The sequence below is a fragment of the Delphinus delphis genome, chromosome 1 (assembly GCF_949987515.2).
Source record: "Delphinus delphis chromosome 1, mDelDel1.2, whole genome shotgun sequence".
Classification (NCBI taxonomy): Eukaryota; Metazoa; Chordata; class Mammalia; order Artiodactyla; family Delphinidae; genus Delphinus; species Delphinus delphis.
The window spans coordinates 87,039,386-87,062,135 of NC_082683.1; the positions used below are offsets into that span (position 1 = coordinate 87,039,386).

The window sequence follows — 22,750 nt, forward strand, 5'->3', positions numbered from 1 at the left end:
ACCAGTTAACTGGATAATTCTGCGGCTTCAATTTTTTTCCAGACTTTTGTGTAATTATATGAGAGATCTGTTATTTATTTGATGAATTTTGTCATGTATTTCCTTTTTTTCAGGTATAGAATATAGCCATAGCAGGGGGAATGGAACAGTAAAATTGATGTCACGTGTATCAGACTTTTGAGTTTACCTTTTTATTTGATTATAATTGAATAGTAAAATGACCTTTCTTACATACTTAACCCAGTTCTTTCATTTTAAAGATGTACTTCAATTCCACGCTAACGGATTCCTCTAAGCTTCTGAAACCTCTCTTGGTCTTCACCTTTATCATCTGTGGAATCATCTGTGGGCTAACACGGATAACTCAGTATAAGAACCACCCAGTTGATGTCTATTGTGGCTTTTTAATAGGAGGAGGAATTGCTCTATACTTGGTAAATAATTTATTACTATTCAATAAAGCACAGTTTAAAATGGAAAACATGCAGAAAATTTGTTTTGCACTGTAATGATTTACTTGCCATATAGTTTATATCTATGAGAAAATCTCTGACTGCATCTCCATTCTAAGCCAAAACATATATCCCACTTTCAGTAAAATAATTTACTAAACTCTTACCATGGGCCAGAAACTGTGATTTTAGAAAGATTATTGCATTTTACCCTTACCCCTCCCACCAAAAACAAAAGTCAGGGGCTACTATTACTAGTATAATTTTATAGATAAGGAAAGTAAGGTAAGTGAAAGTTTAATGGAAAATTATATACTTTGCCCAACAGCACAAATGTAGCATCTGGATATAACTATGATCCAACTAATATTGAATTCTTTAGCAGTACTCTATTTTCAAGCCCGATCTTCCTTCAAGAATATCCTCAACATAAGGAAACTGAGATTGTCTACTTCATTCATTCATTCATGCATTCATTCATTCATTTTACATTTATTCAATATCTGATCCGTGCCAGGTACTATACTGAGCGTCGGAACACTAATAAATAAGGTACATCTTTTATGAGTTTCAGTGCAAAGATTAATAAAAGTATAAATGATTACAACATGTTAAATGATGTATTAGGGTATGAACAAAGAGCTCTGAGGATAGCAAACTACCCAAGGAAGTTAGGGAAGTCTTTATAGAAGTGATACGGTTTTTAAAAAATGAGAGTTTCTTAGGGTAAAGAAAGGAGGGCATCCAAGCTGAAGAAACTGCATATGCAAAAAGATGGACATGTGAATGAGCAAGTCTAAGTGGAGGGTGAGGGAACAGAAGGAATGAGAGATAATGGCCAGGTTTCTAGCTTGAAAGACTGGCAGATGGTGACTTCATTAGCTGACCTGGTAAATGATAGAGGAAGCAAATTGGTGGAGAGAAAGGAGGTGGACAAACTCAATTTAAGGATCAACAGGCAGTTGAATAGTTGGGTCTGGAGCTTAAAGTAGCAATGAGTGGTGGAGAATAGATTTGGGAATCATGGACATTATCGGTGGAAGTACCATTATAGTTATGGCGGTATATAAAATTGCCAGGTCCTAAGAACAAAAGGAGTCAGGGAAGCACCAATATGCAAGCCACCTGCAGAAGAAAAAAGGCAATAATGAAAGAAACTAAGAGGATCTACAGAGAAATAAAAATTAACTGTCTATTAGAACCATTCTAAATCTTGTGGTCTTGGTGTACTTGTGAAAGGCATTATGAGAAAATGCTTACAAAAAATAGTAAATGTACTGAAGTGAGCACTGATTTTTTTTTTCATTTTTATATACTAGCATAGTCAAATCTCATACTGCCTCATATACTTTCTTCAGTGGAGGAGAAAGCCATCAAATGAAAGTTAGTGTGTCAGGAATTGTGCATAAGCCTGTGTTGCCCACAGGAGTATTCATTGGCAACGGGTGTTACAGAGTATGACTGAGAACTGTTTCTCTCCAGTTCATGTATTGCTTTTGTAAATTTTCATGGTTTCCTGGAGTCCCAAGGGTTTGGGCTTGAATCTCAATTCTCCTGCTATTTGGCCAAGTTTTCTTCACCTATAAAATGAGGATAATAACTATCTGCCTCATATCATAAGAAGGATTAAACAGCTATATTTATTAAGCCCAGTGCTGGGCTTTGAATTTTGAACAATATAAGCAGAGGTTATGTACAGTCTAGTGGAGGATGGTCCTAGACTTAATGAATTTAAATACAATCATTTTTAAACTAATTTTTATTGGAGTATAGTTGCTTTACAATGTTGTGTTAGTTTCTTGCTGTACAGCAAAGTGAATCAGTCATATATATACATATATCCACTCTTTTTTAGATTTTTTCCCATTTAGGTCATCACAGAGTACTGAGTAGGGTTCCCTGTGCTATACAGTAATTATTAATGGAACATTAGGGAGGGACTGTTCATCCTGGAAACTCTGGCAGTATGAGCGTAGATAGGTATTATTTAGAAGAAGATTTTAAACAGGAATTAAAGTACTTGGAGAGGCAGAAGCTTGACTTTATTCCATTCCTGTTTACATTCTGCCCTGAAACTGTAAATTTATCAGTTCTAAGCCAATGCTGTTGTTCATTTTTAGGCACTCTATAAAATGTCAAATCCGTGAAATTCCTTCCATTTGATTTGAAAAGCAGACAGTGGCTACCTTCTATTGAAATTAGCTTGCAAATAGGTATTTGCTGCTGGCTCTTATCTCTAAACTAAACATCTCAAAAACTAAAAATCCAGCAGGAATTAGAGCATCTATGTGTCAAAAGCCTAAAATTTCTGAAGCTGAACTTTAGCCTTTTTTCAGATTTTTATCCCCCAGATCTGAAACAAACAAAAAATCGACGACCTGAGTATGAAGACAAGATTAAATAAAGTTTGGTTCAAATTTACTGTAATAGTACTGAGTTGATCAAATATTGCTTTCAAAATTTAAGACCAGGTTTAAATCAGGAAAGAACATGAATGCCCCAATCTAGTGACAGTTTCTGCCCTCTCTTCCAAGAACATTCTGGAAAATGTTGAACAGAGGGCTGTGCTCCATGTGAGTTGTGAAAATATGTGTCTCTGGCCCCACTACAAAATCTGATATCATGTTTTATGAATGATTCATTGTTCTGTATTTCCACATCTGTTCTGCTTTCCATCATGAGGTATGACTGAAAATGGTAGACAAAATAAATCAGTTAAGCCATTTGAGGAGTCACTCAACAAGTGGTTCATAAATCCAGAAACATGAATTCCTTTGAAAAGGGGAAGAATGCCCTGATTTCTCTCGTTGCCTGACTTCTCTTCTCAAAACAGAGGACAAGATTGTCAAAAACATCCCAGTGGGATGGAGAAAGGAGAGAAAATCCAATTAATAATAAAAAGTAATGGGGCTTCCCTGGTGGCGCAGTGGTTGAGAGTCCGCCTGCCGATGCAGGGGACACGGGTTCGTGCCCCGGTCCGGGAAGATCCCACATGCCGCAGAGCGGCTAGGCCCGTGAGCCATGGCCATTGAGCCTGCACGTCCGGAGCCTGTGCTCCTCAACGGGAGAGGCCACAACAGTGAGAGGCCCATGTACCGCAAAAAAAAAAAAAAAAAAAAAAAGTAATGGACTCCATAGTTCTGAACAGTTAGTTCAGTGATTTATGATATAACTTACAAACTATTTCCTGAGTAATTGTACCTTTAGGTTTTGGTTATTTGTATTAGTCAATGGTTTATAGAGAACACACACTTATTTATGTGCCTCAGTACATCCTCCAAGGCAAACTCCCAGTAACCATGTCTTCTAATGCATGATATTTATTGTTTCTTCCAACATTAGGGTCTGTATGCTGTGGGGAATTTTCTGCCTAGCGAAGAGAGTATGTTTCAGCACAGAGAAGCCCTCAGGTCTCTGACAGACCTCAATCAAGACCCCAGCCGAGTTTTATCTGCTAAAAATGGTAGCAGTAGTGACGGAATTGCTCACACAGAAGGCATCCTCAACCGAAACCATAGAGATGCTAGCTCATTGACAAACCTCAAAAGGGCAAATGCTGATGTAGAAATCATCACTCCACGGAGCCCCATGGGGAAGGAAAACATGGTTACCTTCAGCAATACCTTGCCTAGAGCCAACACCCCATCCGTGGAAGACCCTGTGAGAAGAAACGCCACCATTCATGCCTCTATGGATTCTGCTAGATCCAAGCAGCTCCTCACCCAGTGGAAGAATAAGAATGAAAGTCGTAAGTTGTCCCTGCAGGTTATGGAGACCGAGCCTGGACAGTCACCACCGAGATCCATTGAAATGAGGTCAAGCTCGGAGCCGTCGAGGGTGGGGGTCAATGGAGACCACCATGGTCCCGGCAATCAGTACCTCAAGATCCAGCCTGGCACCGTCCCCGGGTGTAACAACAGTATGCCTGGGGGACCAAGAGTGTCCATTCAGTCCCGCCCCGGGTCCTCACAGTTAGTGCACATCCCTGAGGAGACGCAGGAAAACATAAGCACCTCCCCCAAAAGCAGCTCCGCTCGGGCCAAGTGGCTGAAAGCTGCGGAGAAGACCGTGGCCTGTAATAGAAGCAACAGCCAGCCTCGAATCATGCAAGTCATAGCCATGTCCAAGCAGCAGGGCGTCCTCCAAAGCAGCCCCAAGAACACCGAAGGCAGTACGGTCTCCTGCACTGGCTCCATCCGCTACAAAACCTTGACAGACCACGAACCCAGTGGGATCGTGAGGGTTGAGGCTCACCCGGAGAACAACAGGCCCGTCATACAGATCCCGTCCACCGAAGGCGAAGGCAGTGGCTCCTGGAAATGGAAAGCCCCTGAAAAGGGCAACCTTCGCCAAACTTATGAACTCAACGATCTCAACAGGGACTCCGAAAGCTGTGAGTCCCTGAAAGACAGTTATGGTTCTGGAGATCGAAAGAGAAGCAACATTGATAACCACGAGCATCACCACCATGGAATCACCACCATCCGCGTCACCCCAGTAGAGGGCAGCGAAATTGGTTCAGAGACCCTGTCCATTTCTTCTTCCCGCGACTCCACCCTGCGGAGAAAGGGCAACATCATCTTAATTCCTGAAAGAAGCAGCAGCCCCGAAAACACTAGGAATATCTTCTACAAAGGAACCTCCCCAACACGGGCATATAAGGATTGAGGGATGGCCATTCAATCATTTGGGCCACCCCCAAAAGACCACGTGTAGATTCTACCAGTGCTCTGTTCCAGCGAATCAAGAACCTTCTCACCAAACTAGATTATACACCATCAGCCCGGAACTCAGTGACTCTTGAGAACTACTCTACCCAAGCTTGTAGACTTCACATCAAGGGGAGGGAAAAGCACAATGCAAGAACCTAACTAATGTGATAATGTGAAGACTCTTCTTAAGACCTACCTTCAAACTCAAATGGTTTGCAGAGGGTAGTATCAAAAGAAAGTGGTTTCCTTCAATGTATACTATTGTACTTCCTGAATGTGCCAACTTTAGGGATCTTTCTTTATAATTAGCTGTGGGAATCCAGAACACATGTTTTCCCTATAGCAGAGGCCATGCAGTATTATATATTCATTTTGCAGAATCTGCACCGAGAGCTCAATACGGGTGGTGCTGATCATTATAGTACGTATACCATGTAAACTCTCAAATTCTATTTAGCTGTGAAATAGTGATGTGCAACTCCTTGTCAAAGAAATGCTACTGTATTAAGAAGATGTTGGCTTCTTTGTGTTAGAATAGGACACCCTGCGGCTTCTCTGTAGTGGCTCTGTCACAGTCAAAAAAAACCGAAAAGGTTTTGTGCATTTCTTCAAAATTATGCTTTCTTCAACAACAAAAATTGATAGGGATATTTTCAGTGAAAGAGAATACTTTTCTGCATAGCTTTTTGCTGCTTACTTTTTATTTAAATATAGTTACTGCTAATGAAAAATCTGTTTTTAGTGAGTAAATTTGAATAATTTAAAAAATACTGTTTTAGAGAGTCTTTTGAAATTGTGATCATATTTTGCATTTTATGCCTTCTCCTTTATCGATTTAAATTTTTTATGTTATAGATATGTTGTTCTATTTTTAAAGCAAAAATAACAGTTGACATTCTTTGAGCAAAATATACTGCTGTGAATTTATAAAGAAGGAATATGAACCAAAACTCGACATTGCGGGTTACATTGACAGCAGTGTTGGTCATGTCTAACTTTAGATGTTTCCAGCCAACTGGCTTAAGTTGCTATCTTAAGTAATCCAAAAATTTTGTTTGTTCCAGATTATTAACTTTTTTTTATATCCTAATAACCAGTAAATTAGAGCCACAGTAGTTGGGTTTTACTGTCTTCTCTAAAGTATTTTTGTTAATTGGATACCAACAGGGAGAATCTGAAAAAGATGTAAATTGTTAAGAAGAAAATCACAGTATACGTTAAGAATGTATTTCTTCAAAATATCTAGATAGGCACAGTTTTTGTGCTCAACATACAAATGACAGTTTTTGCTACCTATCCTGAATGAAGCCTTCAACTTAAATCAAACAAAACCAATATTATCAATAAGAAGATAAAAACAAAACATTTTGAAGTGTTTTCCAAGTTAAAATTTTATTTTAAGTATGAAGAAATATTTGGTTCCTGTAATTTAGTATTAAACCTTTTTTTTTTTTTTTTTTTGCGGAATGTGGGACTCTCACTGTTGTGGCCTCTCCTGTTGCGGAGCACAGGCTCCGGACGTGCAGGCTCAATGGCCATGGCTCACGGGCCTAGCCGCTCTGCGGCATGTGGGATCTTCCCGGACCGGGGCACGAACCCGTGTCCCTTGCATCGGCAGGCGGACTCTCAACCACTGCGCCACCAGGGAAGCCCATAGTATTAAACCTTTTTACACTATTTCTGAAGAATTCTAATGTGCATTTGATGATTGCCAAGGGGACAAAAGGTAACAACAATGCTGGTTGATCTGATCTCAGTTTAATTTTCAGTGAGAACAGAAGTAATTGTTTAGAGATGAGTAGTACCACATTCTTATCAACTTCTACCGGAAAAGGGCAGAGATTTGTAGAGTAACCAACCTCCTAAAGCATTAGGGATTTAGCTGAAACCAGCAGAATTGAAAACTCTGGCAATAAAATACAGATTCAACTATACCCCTTCTGGCAATTTCCATCTCAGAGAGGGGAGTGAGAGTACAATGTTGCCTTCCCCATTTCTTAACCACTACCACCACCATTATGACACTCCTACTGGCTTTTGCCAATTTATAGAGAGGAAGGGGGACTGGTTTTAGTGCTCTGAAGGAAAAAAAAAAGCTGCAGCATTTCAGGTGCAGTATGATATTTCCTAATCTTTCCTATTTCTTAACAGAAGATTTTAAAGTACTTCTCTAGTCATCGAAGTTTTTTTTTTCTTTACATAAATATTGATATATTCGTTTTCTACTCAAAGTGCCAAAGGCTACAGTTTTTAATGACTTAAATTGTACCACACTGTTAAGGAAATATAATGATAGTCACTAGAACTCAGACCTCTGCATGTATATTTGATAACACATCTTTTGTATAAAAAAATTACAAAAAAAATTGTTTACATTCCACTGGTACCTTAATTTAAAATAAATGAGACTAACAGGTGTTATCTCTTCTTAGTGTTCTATTTATCTTATTTGCTAATGAGAGCACTTCTTCCTTTGTTAGGCTGTGCTTTATTGATAAAATCAAGTACTGAATAAAGAGAGTTAATTATCTTTTTAAAGTAAATAAAATTATGAAAATATATATGATATATATATATAAAGTATTGTGTTTAATAAAATGTTATGCAATGTTTTCCAAACTGATAAAGTTTGTAAAGTGCTATAATGTATTTTGTTAAGTACAGATCAGAGCTATTGTGTGAGTATATTGTGCTAACATTATAGAAATAAAGATTAGATTTCTTCATCAAAATTGGAGCATTTTGATCTTTTACTTCAGATGGAGTATGAATGGATAATAACTTGACTTATAGGAAAACAGCTGAAGAAATAAGAATGACTCAGACTGATTATATTCATAATTATTTAGAAGAAAGAGTATTGTACTAAGAAGGAAAAGCTTCTCAAACTATGATATAATGTTTCCTTATCTTTTAGAATTTTGATTTTATGCTCATAAAGAAGCTCTTTTAGATTTTTTAGACATAGGTTTTTCATATATCAATGTTATAGAGTATTGAAAAAGAAAATATGAAAAAGTCAGGGTCAATTGTTCTCAATCAATTTTTTACTAAGAGTAGTTGATGTGCATTATTACCCTCTGAGTCAGCTTCTCTTAAAAAGAATGCTTTATTATTAATTCCAGGATTGTTTTCCAAGCCATTAACACCTGTTATATGAGTTATACTGCTAATACTTTGTCCACCTCCCTAGAAGGTATTAACACACAAGTTTTTAGACCACAGCCAGGACTTATGATTTAATCAAATTATCCTTAAGTGGCTGGTTCACTAAAACATGAAGTTACAGTTGTCCAGTGATGCCACCAAGTTCTTGCAAGTGCCAACAGCAACCAAATTCATGCATACCATGCAACTACACCATGATAGCCACCCGGCCAAGAGCCATTGTAAGATGCTACTGATTATAGAAAACATACTTGTTTTAGAAACATTAACATGTGAAAAATTGATGTGTATCTTATAACGGCTGAAATATAATATTAAGCCTCTCTGGGTTTTGAATTTTTCATCTCTGGAAAGGGGACATTCAGCTATATTATCTTTTCTAAAGGATATCCTAATGTTCTTTCTATGTATTACTATTATGTATTTTATCCAGAGAGCAAAAACTGACAAGAAAATAGGAAATAACTTGCTGGTCTAAAATGACTAACAAGTATTATCATCTTTGACCACAAAGTTTATATAAGCAAGCCAATGGGGTTGCTAAAAGCCTACATCAACCATTTTACTACATAATATATCAAAATAGGTGATTTATATACAGGTACCCCTGATCCTAGTACCTTTCTCATGATGTATCAGGTGAGTGGATTCTGGGTTATATACATAAGAAACTATCATTAGAGCAATATCTTTTCTGCCTTTTACAGGTCAAGTCTTTACTTGATATATATGGGTCATTTCATATTGCAGTTCAAATGGAATACGGAAATTTATGAATGATTCAGAGAGTAATTTAGTTAAAATAATTGAAGGAAACCAAAAGGAATTGAAATGGCTTAATCTAAAAGGAAAATGTGGCCTGGAAAATGGGTAATGGTCTGTTGTGACTGGATATTTCATTTCCCCTGCTTATTAAATATGTCTCCGGTCTTTATTCTGTAGAAAGCTTCTAAAACACTCTAGGGTCAAATGCTGCAGGTTGAAGGAAGTATAGATTTCAGTAATAGTATGTGATATTATAGGTAAGACCCAATTATAGGAAATTCCCAGTGACCATGCTTCCTAATTGCAAAAAAAAAAAATGTCTAGATGAGTCCTCTGATACAGAAATGACTTCCATTTCACTGACCATACAATGGTCAATGAAAGTCCCTCATTGCTAGTGTTTGTGCACTATTGTCAATGATAAAGAGGGGCAAACTGAACAAAACTATAGTTCTGCCACCAATTCTATTTAACAAACTTGTTGAGTGCCCATTTTATCTCCTTTATTCCCCCTACCTTAAGATTCTCAGCCATTGCCTATGAGAAAAATACATCTAAACTCTAATGTTAGCTTTTAAAAATAGTACAATTGACAAGTAGGTGAATAAGTTTGAAGAAAAAAATATGAAAATTGTATTAATATAAAATCTCCCTCTTAATCACCTCCATACACTTTGTACCCGGCTACTACCTTATAGAAAACAAGCTAGATATTCTCTATAGTAGGAACTTCCCCCCTACCCTCCATTGTGTGGTTTGTACCTTCTAGCCTGTGATAGCCTTCTGAGAAAAGATATGAAGATATGTCATCTTTGAGTATTAGGAAAACTAATTCACTCCACCCCCAGCCCAATCTTTCCTATTCTGTGTCTAAATTAAACAATCACAGATATTTCTGGAAGTATAAAAAGAGGTATTAAAAAAATAAACTCAAAATGAGTCAAGGACCTAAATGTAAAATGTAGAAATATAAAATTTTTAGTGAAAAACACAGGAGAAAATCTGTAGGATATAGAACAAAGACTAGCTGCTAGTGTTTGGTTGGATACAGTGTCTGCAAATGTTTTTTTCCAGTCTGTAGTTTATCTGTTCAACCTTTTAACAGGGTCTTCGAAAGAGCAAAGTTTTAAAATTTTGATGAGGTCCAATTTATCTTTTCCCTTTATGTGCTGTTTTTTGAAAGTCAAGTCTAGAATACATTAAAAAAAATCCTCAAAACTCAACAGTAAAAAATCAGTAACACGGTAAACAGTAAAGACTAAAAGAGAAAAACAGTAAAAATAAAAAAATGGGCAAAGGCATGAACAGACATTTCAAAAAGGATATGCAGATAGTAAATAAGCACACAAATAGATGTTCAACATTATTAGCCATTTGAGAAATACAAATTAAAGTCATAATGAGATATTACTACATACTTATAAGAATGACTAAAATTAAAAAAATAATGATAATACCAAATGTTAACAAGAATGTGGAGAAATTGCATCACTTACACATTCCTGGTGGGAATGTAAAATGGTATAACCACTCTGGAAAATAGTTTGGCAATTTCTTAAAAAAAAAAAAAAAAAAACTAAAGATACACTTACATTACCCAGGAATTGCACTCTTGGGCATTTATCCCACAGAAATAAAAATTTATGTCCATAAGAAAAATGGCACCTATGTATTCATCTCAGTTTTATTAATAATAGCCAAAAACTGGAAATAATCTAGATGTCCTTCCTTGGGTGAATGGTTAAATAAACTGTTATACAACCATACCATGGACCACTACTCAGCAATAAAAAGAAATGAACTATTGATACACACAACTTGAATGAATTTCCAGGGAATTATGCTGAATGAAAAAGCCAAAAGATTACACCCTGTATGATTCCATTCCATATAATACAGATATGAGCAGCCAGTAGTTGGAGAAGTAGCTTTTCCCTCTGTAACTCATGGCTTCCAAAGTTTCTCTAGTTGTCATGATTTCCCAGCAGGATTGGCGGTGGGAAGGAGGGAGTCAAGGATAAGCAGCTTTCTCTTTAAGAAGATGACACTGAAGTTGTATCTGTCATGTATAATCTACCCAATTGGAGCAAACTAGATCATCTTGCTGCAAAAATGTCTGGAAGATGTAGTTAGTCTCTAGCTGAAAGGCCTTATTACCAGCTAAAAGTCTGTGTCTTCTCTAACTAGATGGAAAAGGATGAGAATGGCTCCTAGATGAGAATGATCAGTCTCTGTCATACAGCTTCAAGACTCTTCACAGTACAACCTACAGACCTTTATAGGCCACTACTTCTCCATACAAACCTATTGGTGCAACAGGCTTCACTTCTTCATTTGTGTGTGTGTTTGCCTGTGTGCATATGGTTTATTTTTAACTCTCCTTCCAGAGAGTCTTTGCACTGCTTTTTAAATCTCTTTTGCCCTTCAAGACTAAATCTCAATCTTCCCTTATACAACTTTAGAGCTAGAAGGGACTTGAGATATCACTCATCCTTTTAGGTATAATCACTATAATTATCTATGTTTTACACATGAGAAAAGTAAAACACATGAGAAGTGATATACTCAAAGTCACACTACTGGTAGAGGTCAGGAGGGCACTGAGAGAGGGAAACAACTATCTTCTGTTCATTTTGTAATCCCTAACATTTAGCACATCACCTGCCACATAGGTTAGACACTCAATAAACATTTGAAATGAATGAATGAATGAAACATTATGATACCAGAGTTGGTACATTTTTCAAAAAGGCTAAGCCATCTCTCCCTTTTGAGAATATTTGTAGATCTGTGTTTTGCACGGTCAATGTTTTCACAATTATATAGTTTGTACAATTAATCACCTTAATTAACAAGGCATTGAATATTTACTACACACTAAATTGTAAGCTCTTTATAAGTAGCACCTAACACAATAGGTGATCAATAAATATAAGAATAATTGAATGAATACAGTATGTTCTACCTACTATGTGTAGAAAAATTATGAAAATAAGTAAATAGAATATATTATACAAAGGAAAATATATGAGGGTGTTTGGAAGAGAAAAAATGGTTGTCCATTTAATTGTTCCCTGAAGTCCCATAGTTCTCAGAAATCTCTTCATGACTTTGAAGCCAAATTTATCTATATTTTTCTCTTTTTTCTTATTTGAAGCATCTTTTAAAAATGTTGACATGTTGTTAAGCCAGATTTCTTGGAACAAGCTGTCTCCTCACAATAGATACGATTTTGCAAAAGTTGTTTGTTCAAACGTTCCCACCTCCACAGTAATCTCCGTAGAGGCAAGTGCCAATAAAGAATACTTACTCTATCATTAAAAGAAAAAAGGTAGAAAGCCCTCTTTGTAGTCAGCATTCAAGGTATTTTTCAAATTCAAAATTAGATATTAGAGTCCAGGGACTAGAGTATCAATGATTTATTTAGATCTGGCATGTCCACTGGTCTCGTATTGTCACCCAATCTGCCACTAGGATATCACAATTATTTTCAGAATTATGGAGTAGTGAAAGAGTCTTTGGGGTCAGGCTGACAAGTATTCAAATTCCAGCTCTACCTACTGTGTGCCGCCGTTTTCTTTTCTATATAATAAGGATAATAATTTAGCATTGTTACGGAGATTAAATGAATAAATATAGGCAAAGCACTTAAAACACTGTGTGGCAATATATTAGTTCTTAATCTTGGGCATTATTTTTTGACTTCTTTATCTCTAGTCCTCATCTCTCCCTAGAACTCTAGAACCAAATATACAACTGCCTACTTGATTGATATGTCTACTTAAATATCTATAATTATCTCAGATTTAACATTCTCAAAATACATTTTCTGATTTATATTCCCAAATTTATTTCTCCATCTTAATAAGAGCAAACTATCCTCCCCCACTACTATGGCTAAAGAAAAAAATATATATCTAAACTGTGACTTAATCCATTCTTTTCCCTTACCATTCATCATGGTACTGCCACGAGTAGTGAAGAGGAAACACATTTTAGAAGTGGAGAGCACTGAGTAGAGTCCTGGCTCAATCACTCAACAATTCTGTGACCTTGAGCAACTCTTCCACCCTTCCTGGGAACTCTGCATTTATTATTTTTTAAATTATAAATTTATTTTAAAATGCTTTGTTGTGAGAATTAAGATTATAAATGTGTACACCAACCGTCATTTTTGTCATCCTTTTTAAGAGTCATGTCCTAGTATTTTTAGGAAATAAAGGCTGATGGTTATCTCAGATCATGTCTTGAGTTTTCCATCCCCCAGCTGCTGCTCAGCCTGCTGTGCTGTTACGTTCTTGCTTCTCTTCTTGTCACCACCAAGGACGATTAGACATGGTGGCTTAATACAATACTGTTCTTTTCACTTAGGTTTAATGGGAGGAAGAATGAGGAAAGGCAAAATTCTTGTTACTGCTCCATTCTTTTGTTCTCCACACTACTATACATGTGAGTCTATACTGATGTAACCAAGTAATCATAGGGAATTATCAATATAAACATAGGAGGAAAAAATATTAACAATTTGTGCTAAAAATTAATTTCCTATAATTAAAGAAAAAAAATCTAGGAAGTTAAACTCTTCATAAAGGTCCATGATTGATTGCCTCAGTTTCTCACTCTGCCTCAATTTCTTTATTATTGAAACACCTTTTCTTTTTTCTAATCTCCTTTAGCAAATCTCTCATTTCCTACCGACAGGGGCCAGTTTCAGCCTATTCCATTTATCTTTTCTTAAGTTCTGTCTAAGTGTTAGAATGAGGTCCTAGGAAGAGAGGTTCTGGGAACAGTGTGGCAAGGACTTTGCCTAAGTTCCACCAAGAAATTTAAATTTGGACCCTTTGAGAATCAGAATAAGTTGCACATAGGACAATTGATTCTTTCACCAGTTAACTATTGAATCAATCTCTCTCTTTCTCTCTCTGTGTGTCTCTTTAGAAAGTGAATATTTCTGTTATCCTTCCTTTCTTTCCTAAACACCGCTATCTGTTTTCATTCTCTTATGTTTTCTTATGACTCTTTGAGTTTTTATATCTCTTCTCAGAGAATTGTTTATTTCTTGATATTCAAGAACAAGTGTTCATTAATCTTTATGACAATATTTTGCTTGGTTTAGTCTTCACTAATCTTCAGTTTATCATGTTTCTTTCTGTCCTCCTGGATATCTAGTCCCCCTCTAAAAAACAAAAAACAAAAACAAAAAAACCCTAAACCTTTACATGCGTCCCAGGCCGGTCCCTTTCTGATTAAGCCTCAAGTTAAAATCAGTTTTCTTCAGGAAACTACCCTTTGTTGAAAGACTGTGCAGAGACATCTTTACTGCCCTGTTATCTTAAACAAATATTCCCAGATTTTAAAAAATTAAACTATTTTTTTTACAGAAGTTTTAGTTTCACAGCAATATTGAGCAGAAGGTACAGGGATATTACACATACTCCCTGCCCCCCAACATATGCATAGCCTCTCTATTATCAATGACCCCCCAGTAGAGCAGTACAGTTGTTACGATAGATGAGCTTACACTGGCGCATCATTATCACACAGAGTCCATAGTGTACATTAGGGTTCACTCTTGGTGATGTATAGTCTATGGGTTTACACAATGTATAATGTATAATGACATGTATCCACCATTATAGAAGGGTACTCCACCTATTCATCCTGCTCTCCCCCTTCCCCAACTCCTGGAAACCACGGATCTTTTCTTGATTTGGTTTGGTTTTGTATTTTTCATTGCCATAGAATTGACATATAACATATTAGTTTCAAGTGTACAATATAATGATTTGATATTTGTATATATTGTGAAATGCTCACCCACTGATCTAACTGTCTCGTTTCACCTTTTCCAGAATATCATATAATTCGAATCATACCATATGTAGCCTTTTAGATCAGCTTCTTTCACTTAGTAATATGCATTTAAATTTCCTCCATGTCTCTTCATGCTGGATAGCTCATTTATTCTCAAAGCTGAATGATATTCTATTGTCTGGATACCACAGTTGATTTATCTATTCATCGACTGAAAGATATCTGGTTGTTTCCAAGTATTGGTAATTGTGTACAAACTGCTATAAGCACCCATGTGCAGGTTTTTGTGTGGACATTAGTTTTTAAATCCTTTGAATAAATACTGAGGAGTGTGATTGCTGAATCACATGGTAAGAGTGGGTTTAGTTCTGTAAGGAACTGCCAAACTGTCTTTCACAGTGATTGCACCATGTTGCATTCTCCTCAGCAATGTATAAGAATCCCTGTTACTCCACATCCTAGACAGCATTTGGTATTGCTGCTGTTCTAGATTTTGGCCATTCTAATAGGTGTGTGGTGGTGTCTCTTTGTTGTTTTAATTTGCATTTCACTGCTGGCACATGATGTGGAGCATATTTTTATATGTTTGTTTACCACCTGTATATCTTCTCTGATGAGCTATCTGTTAAGGTCTTTGGCCTATTTTCCAATCAGTTGGTTTGTATTCTTATTGTTGAGTTTTAAGTGGTTTTTGTATAATTTGGATAATGGTTCTTTATCAGATGAGTCTTTTGCAAATATTTTCTCCCAGTCTGTGGCCTTTCTTTTCATTCTGTTATTTCTAACATTCCTGCCATGCCTGGTTTTGATGCTTGCTCTGTCTCTTCAAATTGTGTTTGTTGCCTTTTGGTATGCCTTGTAATTATTCTTGATAGTTGAATATGAATTTTGAGAATAAAATGGATGATACATGTACAATTTCTTTTAAAACCACAGACTAATAAATAACATGAATATAAATAGAGAATAATTTAGGGTTTGTTTGTTAAGAAACTTACTTCTTTTTGAATGAGCTTAGATTTTTATTTGGAGATACTTTGTGGGTTTTTTACCCATTTTTTAAATTGAAGTATAGTTAATTTACAATGTTGTGTTAGTTTCAGGTGTACAACAAAGTGATGCAGTTTCTATATATTTTTATATATATATATATATATATATATATATTCTTTTTCAGATTCTTTACCATTATTGGTTAATATAATATGTTAAATATAGTTCTCTGTGCTATACAGTAGGTCCTTGTTGTTTATCTATTCTATATACAGTAGTGTGTATATGTTAATTCCAAACTCCTAATTTATCTGCCCTGCTATCCCCTTTACATTTTAACTTCCTCATTATAAATAGTTGAGGCTGTAAATCCAATGAGTTGTGATATAGTCAAGTAAATGGTTTCAGTGAACAGTTCAAGTGTATCTGTGGCTTGACAAGGCACGTTCAATGCTTGAGTATTTCTACCTGTAATTCAGCTGGCTGCCACCAGGAGATAGGAGTGTCATTTGTGTCATGTAACTAGACTATCTCAGTAGAGTAATTGAAATTACAATGAATAAGCTACTTGATATTTATTAAAATCATAATAAATCTACTGCTCAAATATTAAATAAATACATTTTTATAATAACAAAGAAAATGGCATTTAGAGCAGGACTTTAAGAAATATAAGATCCAGCCATAAAGCACTGTTGGTTTATTTACACTAATATTAGTCACTGTATAAATGAACAGTTAGGGGAGAACACAGTGCAAACTCCATTCTGCACCAGGAAGGAGTTGCTTTCCCAGCCCCTGAAGCCACTGCTGCCACCTCAATGTGGAACCAAAGTGGCTCCTTTCCTCTCCTCCTGTCAAAACAATGGGACTCAGGGCCACGCAGGCTCCAGCACAACTGCTTTAAGAGGCACTGCAAGTGTTGCTGTTGCTGTCACAAGCTGTGCTCAATGCTGTGACAAACTAGAAACCAGATAGCAGACATTCTTTGTACCTGTGCAGAACTCCAGCACCAACTCAACAGGTGCCTACCACCTGCAGTAGCAGTGTACTTGAGTCCTCAGGATAACCTCATAGAGTAGACACTGTTATTCTTTCCACTTTACAGATGAGCAAACTGAAGAACTGTAAGATTGAGAACTTGCCCAATGTCATAAGTTAGGACTCAAACCCAGGCTCTTTAGGTGCAGAGCTTGCCCCATGACTGACTGCCTGTAGATAATATAACCCTTATTATTTTATTATTATTGGTTTATTATTAATTTTAAAATGTATTATTAATTTTAAAAAATTATTATTAATTCTAAAAATCATAAAATAGATAATGCTATTTTGAAAAAATTCCAGTTCAAGTCCCCAAAATTGAACTGTACGTGGTTTATACAGGACTCTGAAAATATTATGACCTGAGTCATTTAAAGGCCTTTAGCCTTGTTTCAAAAAATTTAAAAATGTTATCCAGGATCTATTCTAAACTAGGCTCTACAGAAAAAAAAAAAAAAATGTGAATAAGAGTGGATCATTGCCTTCAAGAAACTTCTTGTTTTTCCAAAACTTAGTAAAGAGTCTTGTTAAATGGCCTCTTCTGGCTACTTCTAAATTATTGTTATTATTATTATTATTTGGTTTATAAACAACAGAAAATTATTTTTTACAGTTCTGGAGGCTGAAAAGTCCAAGAAAAAAAGTGCTGGCCAACTTGACGTCTGGTGAGAACCCCCTTCCTAGATAGCTATCTTTTCCCTGTAACCTCACATGGTGGAAGAGGGGAAAAGGAGTTTTCTGAGTCCTGCATTTATTTTGCGGGACACGCAGGCTCCGGACACGCAGGCTCATGGGCCCAGCCGCTCCGCGGCATCTTCCTGGACCGGGGCACGAACCTGTGTCCCCTGCATCGGCAGGCAGACTCTCAACCACTGCACCACCAGGGAAGCCCGCTCAGTCCTGCATTTTAAGGGTGATGATCCCATTTATAAGGGCTCCACCCTCATGACCTAAGCACTTCCCAAAGGCCACCCTCCTGATACCATCACATTGCACATTAGGTTTCCACATGTCAATTTTAGTGGACATGAACATTTTGGTGATCATAGTAACTAAAGAGACAATTCATAATTCCACATAATTGGAAGGTTTCTCCAATAGAACATCTCAAACTATGAATTATTTTTTTTAACAATTTTTAAAGGTTTATTTCTAAATTATTAATTTTGTATATTTGATAAAAAGGAGATAGATTTTTACTTCCTGATTGGATTTTCAGTCTTTACTTTTACCCTTGATCATTCAACAATTCATCTTCTAATTCAAGGGCGAAAAATATTGAGAAAAAAGAAATGTTGCACATCTCTTTACTAAGATGTTAAAGTGTGTCTTTGCAACTCACTTTTCAATCCAAATGTGGTTACTGAAATAAAGCATATTTGTAAGAGGTAGCCTTATTCTCTTGTCTCTTTGAGTAATCCTTCCTCCCCCAGTCTTTTTCTTCACTTTGCTTAGTCAGTTTATATTAAACAAATGCCTTAAATTTTCTTGTCCTAAAATTTTAGTCCATGTCTAAAACACATAATATTACTGATGAAATTTTCTCTGAAAGGAATCATTTTTTTCATTAATTCATAACATAAGGAAAGTGGCATTTAAAGCAGGACTTTAAGAAATATAAAATCCAGCCATGGATCTGAAGGAAAGTGCTGTAAATAATTTCATACAAAACATTGATTGTTTCATAAGGGAAAACTGTAATGTGGTCTACATCTTAATCAGTCTACATTTTAATAAGTACCTCAGGTGATAAACATTCACACTAGCATTTGGAAAACATTGCATGGGCAGTATTCACCAGGAGGACAAGGACTATGTTTTTCCATTGTATTTCTAGTGTCAACTACAGTGCACTGGTGTTGGAGAAACTCAAAATCATCCATATGAATTTATTAAATTCTTCTCACAACTTAACAGTTATTATTATTTCAACTTGAAAAATGAGAAACAAAAACTCTAAGAAGTTAGAAGACTCTGTCAAGTACACTAACTAGCTAGTGACAAGCCAGATTTTTAAATCCAGGTTCTGCGATTGCAGCTATGTCTATGATGGTGCTCCCCCCAAATCTGACTTTTTTCTTCCTTCTTGGTGAGTATCCGACTCAAAAATGTCCACTCATTCAGACTGGAGAAGACATGCAGATTTGGAGGGAGGTGGAGCAAAGAATTGAATCCACCAAAATCCCATCAAAGGGCTTTAGATTGTAAAGTTCCTTATCAATAGCAGAAAAAGTATGGCTTCTTTTGATAATGGACTTTTGAACAGAGGCCTTGTTCTAATATGAGTTCAGTTTATCATTTACTAATTTTTTTTCATTTTAAAAAAAACACTACAGTTTATTTAGAATCCCTTAGAAGTAGTCTTAGGGGGAAAAAAAATTAAGGGACTCTTCCAAAATCCCAGACTATCCAGATCAGGATTCCTATCTCTAAACTGAGCTTTTAATCAATTTCTAACTTTTTCGTTAATTGATGGATACCAGGAGCATGGCAGGAGCCTATGCCTTCATATGGTCTCTGAAATGTTCCCAGTAGGTAACCATCACCTTTCAGCTCTGTTATCCCTGCTCTGTCCACTTCCACACATGCCTTGCAAGACCCTGGAGCATAATCATTGGGTAGCTTCATTACCAAGTCAGAGAAATTCTTTCAGTTCTTGTGGTCTAGATTGTTAGATATATATAAATATGTGGTGTGTGGGTTTGTGCATGCCTGCTCATAGCCTTTAAGAGAAAACATACACCTCTTAGTATGTTAGTTGAAGCTTCTAAGTAGTGGGTGTATGAATATTTCATGTTTCCTCCTGGCTGTTGCTTCTGTAACCTGTTTCTAAAGTGATAAAAAGAGAGAGAGAAGAGTGCAAGAGAGGTCGGTTTCCATAGGAACGAAGGTAACCATGGAAAAAACCGGTTAAAGCTAGAGTATTGCCTGTAGGGAAACTGAACTCGCACCACCAGCGTGTTAGGAACAATACATTTACCTAATTCAATTGCATTTTCAACAGTCATATCTAAAAATCTTCCATAGTGAACTACCATACAAACATGAATTATCTGGCCTCTGAAAATAAAAATATTTTAAATCAGAAAATTAACTATATTTTTATTTGGGCTAGTACCATTTGAATATGGTGTGTGTGGCAGGGAAGCCAGCTGAAGCATAAATATTCTAGGAGAAAATTAAGGCATTACAAAATAATTACTTTTTCTTAAATAATAACTTTGTAGTACATCTAACTGTAAAACACACGAGGTACTTGATAGGGAACCTGAAGAATCAAAAATAAGAATAAAGTAATAAATAACTTGTAAAGCTTTTCTAAATTTACAAGATGAATTGATAGGAAAAATTCAATTTAAAAGAAAAATTGGTAACTTACAAATAACTTCTCACAATCAATATAAGAAAACAAATCCGATCTGTAGTATATTTTAAGGGCCCAGAGGAAAAGTTCCATTTTAGAAAAATCTCTAATTTCTCACGTAAACTTTAAAATTTCTGCTTATAGCTTTTGAAGAGTATTTAAGTACTAATATAATGACAACAGTTAAGTTCTGGAAACCTCAGAATTATCTTTCAATTCTTCTTCTTTCTTCTCTCTCCACGCCCAACTCCTCATAAAATTCTGTGTTCTGTCAATACTCATCCTTAACCCATGACCTCGCTCGAGTACCCCTTTATCCCAGCTGCTCTAGTTCCCCACCCGGCAAGCTTCCGCTCCAAGCAGAACCACAATTCTTTCTTGTACTTACTAGCCCACGCTCCCAGTCCAAATGGGCCAGTTTCTCATTTGTTTGCCAGGAGGGACTGATAAAATGATTTTACAATATAATGTAAATGACTGATAGGGCAGTCAGTGTGTTACACTTCCCACCCAGGGTGATCTGAATTTAAAATGGAGATTTATAATCCAAAAAAATTAATTTGTTGATTCAGATCATTTAGAAATGGGAGAAACAATTTTTTATTTAAGTAAACAAATGAATATTCATAGGAAGAATAAATCAATGATGTTAGAATTTCAGCAATAACACAACTGTAGACTGCAATAGTCTCTTAATTTGCACACTTTTGGCAACTAGCTCTTTACATACAACCAACAGCTCTGCAACAAAATTTTGGAAACTTAGAAGCAACGTGATTTCTTCTTCACCACCTCTCCCACAATGCTGAGCTTGCAGCACTGGGTACATTTTTTTTTTTCCAGGGGGTACCTTTAAAATGGAGACAAGGTGAGGCTGAAAACAAGAGGCTGTTTAAGAATCAGCAAGAGCCACCAAATACTGTTCCTCACAGTCCCTTCCCCACCTCTGAAGAAGACTGAAAATTTGTCCTTGAGATGGTGAGACAGAGGCTTATTTGAGAATAAGAAGTCTGTCCCTTGGACACATCACAGATGGAGGCAGGAATCACGTTAAAAACTCAAAGTTAAGTGAAAGTCTGTTGGTCATATACTGAATTTTGAAAACCCAACTTCTTCCCCCATTGGGATCTCAGAAGGATGGCAAGTAGACTTATAATCTCCAGGTCAAAGACTGAAAAATTCATTTTGAGGAATCTGATTGGCACAAGAAAAAAGAACTAAAGGTACTGATGTTAGACCAGCCAGATGAACCAGGCCAGAGATCAATGGATCAAGAAGATATAATAACAAAAATTAACACTACTAAAGGGAGAAATTAACAAATCCCCATTCACAGGTGGTGATTTTAATATCTGTTTCTTTGTAATTGATAGAACAGGCCAAAAAAAAATAAGTAACAACATTGAAGTTTTGAATAACACTGCCAAACTTGACCTAACTGATACTTACACATTACACAAAACTGCAGAATATACATTTTTCAGGTGCACCATGAAATGCTCACTAAGACAAATCACGTGCTGGGCCATAAAACAAGTCATGATAAATTTTTAAAAAACTGAAATCATGTGTTTTCATATCACAACTGCATTTAATTAAAAAAATCAGTAAGATATCTAGAACATCTACAAATACTCAGAAATTAATTAACTTCTAAATAATTAATGGAGCAAAGAAAAAACCACAGGGAAATTAGAAAATATTTCTTATTAAATGATAATAAAAACACAACAGACCAAAACTAGCAGGATGTAGTTAAAGTAGTACTAATGCAGTACTTAGAAATAAATGTATAGTTTAAAATGTTCATATTTAACCGCAAAGCCAATTATCTGAAACAAGGCACTCTGTTGGCCACCAGAATACAATGGGAACAAAAATACAGTCCCTGTCCTGATGGTGAATATAGCCTGTGCGAAGGTTGCCATATATTAGCATGAAAAATCACTACCAGGGGTACTCATTAAAATGTAGAATCATTAACATGTAAACCAAATTACAGATCTCTCTTCTGAAGCAATCACTGTTGTGGTATGCCCTTCACAGCAAGGAGATCCATGTGGCTAACATACATATGCAGAAGTCTTCAATTTCATCACATATTAGGAAGGTGCTAATTAGAAGCAATGAGAATTCACTACATACCCACCAGAATAGCTAGATGAAAAGGACAGGAAATGCCAAGTGTTGCAAAGATGTGGAACAACCAGAACTTTCAGCTACTGTTGGTGGGAGTTTAAATTGGTTTAAGCACTTTGAAGAGTTGTTTGGCAGTAACGGCTACAGATGAATATGTGCATAGCCCATGACTCAGCAGTTTACTTCCTTAGTGAACACCCTGCAAAATGTTTACATATGTTGACCAAAAACTGTGTATGTACAATCATATTTGGAGTAGCGCTATTTGTGAAAGCCAAAATAAAAACCACCTAAATGTC

General features: G+C 36.2%; 1 protein-coding gene and 1 long non-coding RNA gene across 3 annotated transcripts in view; one reads left to right on the forward strand and one right to left on the reverse strand.

Annotated features, from left to right (window-relative positions):
- The window catches only part of PLPPR4 (phospholipid phosphatase related 4), a 38,467-nt gene extending 30,579 nt beyond the window's left edge, over positions 1 to 7,888 (forward strand). For both annotated transcript variants that reach the window (XM_060026129.1, XM_060026121.1), the window contains exons 6-7: positions 261 to 434; positions 3,795 to 7,888. In XM_060026129.1, the coding sequence (XP_059882112.1) occupies positions 261 to 434; positions 3,795 to 5,120 (1,500 nt within the window). In that variant the 3' untranslated portion in view covers positions 5,121 to 7,888. The remainder of the gene's footprint in view (positions 1 to 260; positions 435 to 3,794) is intronic.
- LOC132434459 (uncharacterized) overlaps positions 1 to 22,750 on the reverse strand; it is a 191,560-nt gene that overhangs the window by 87,243 nt on the left and 81,567 nt on the right. The window lies entirely within an intron of this gene.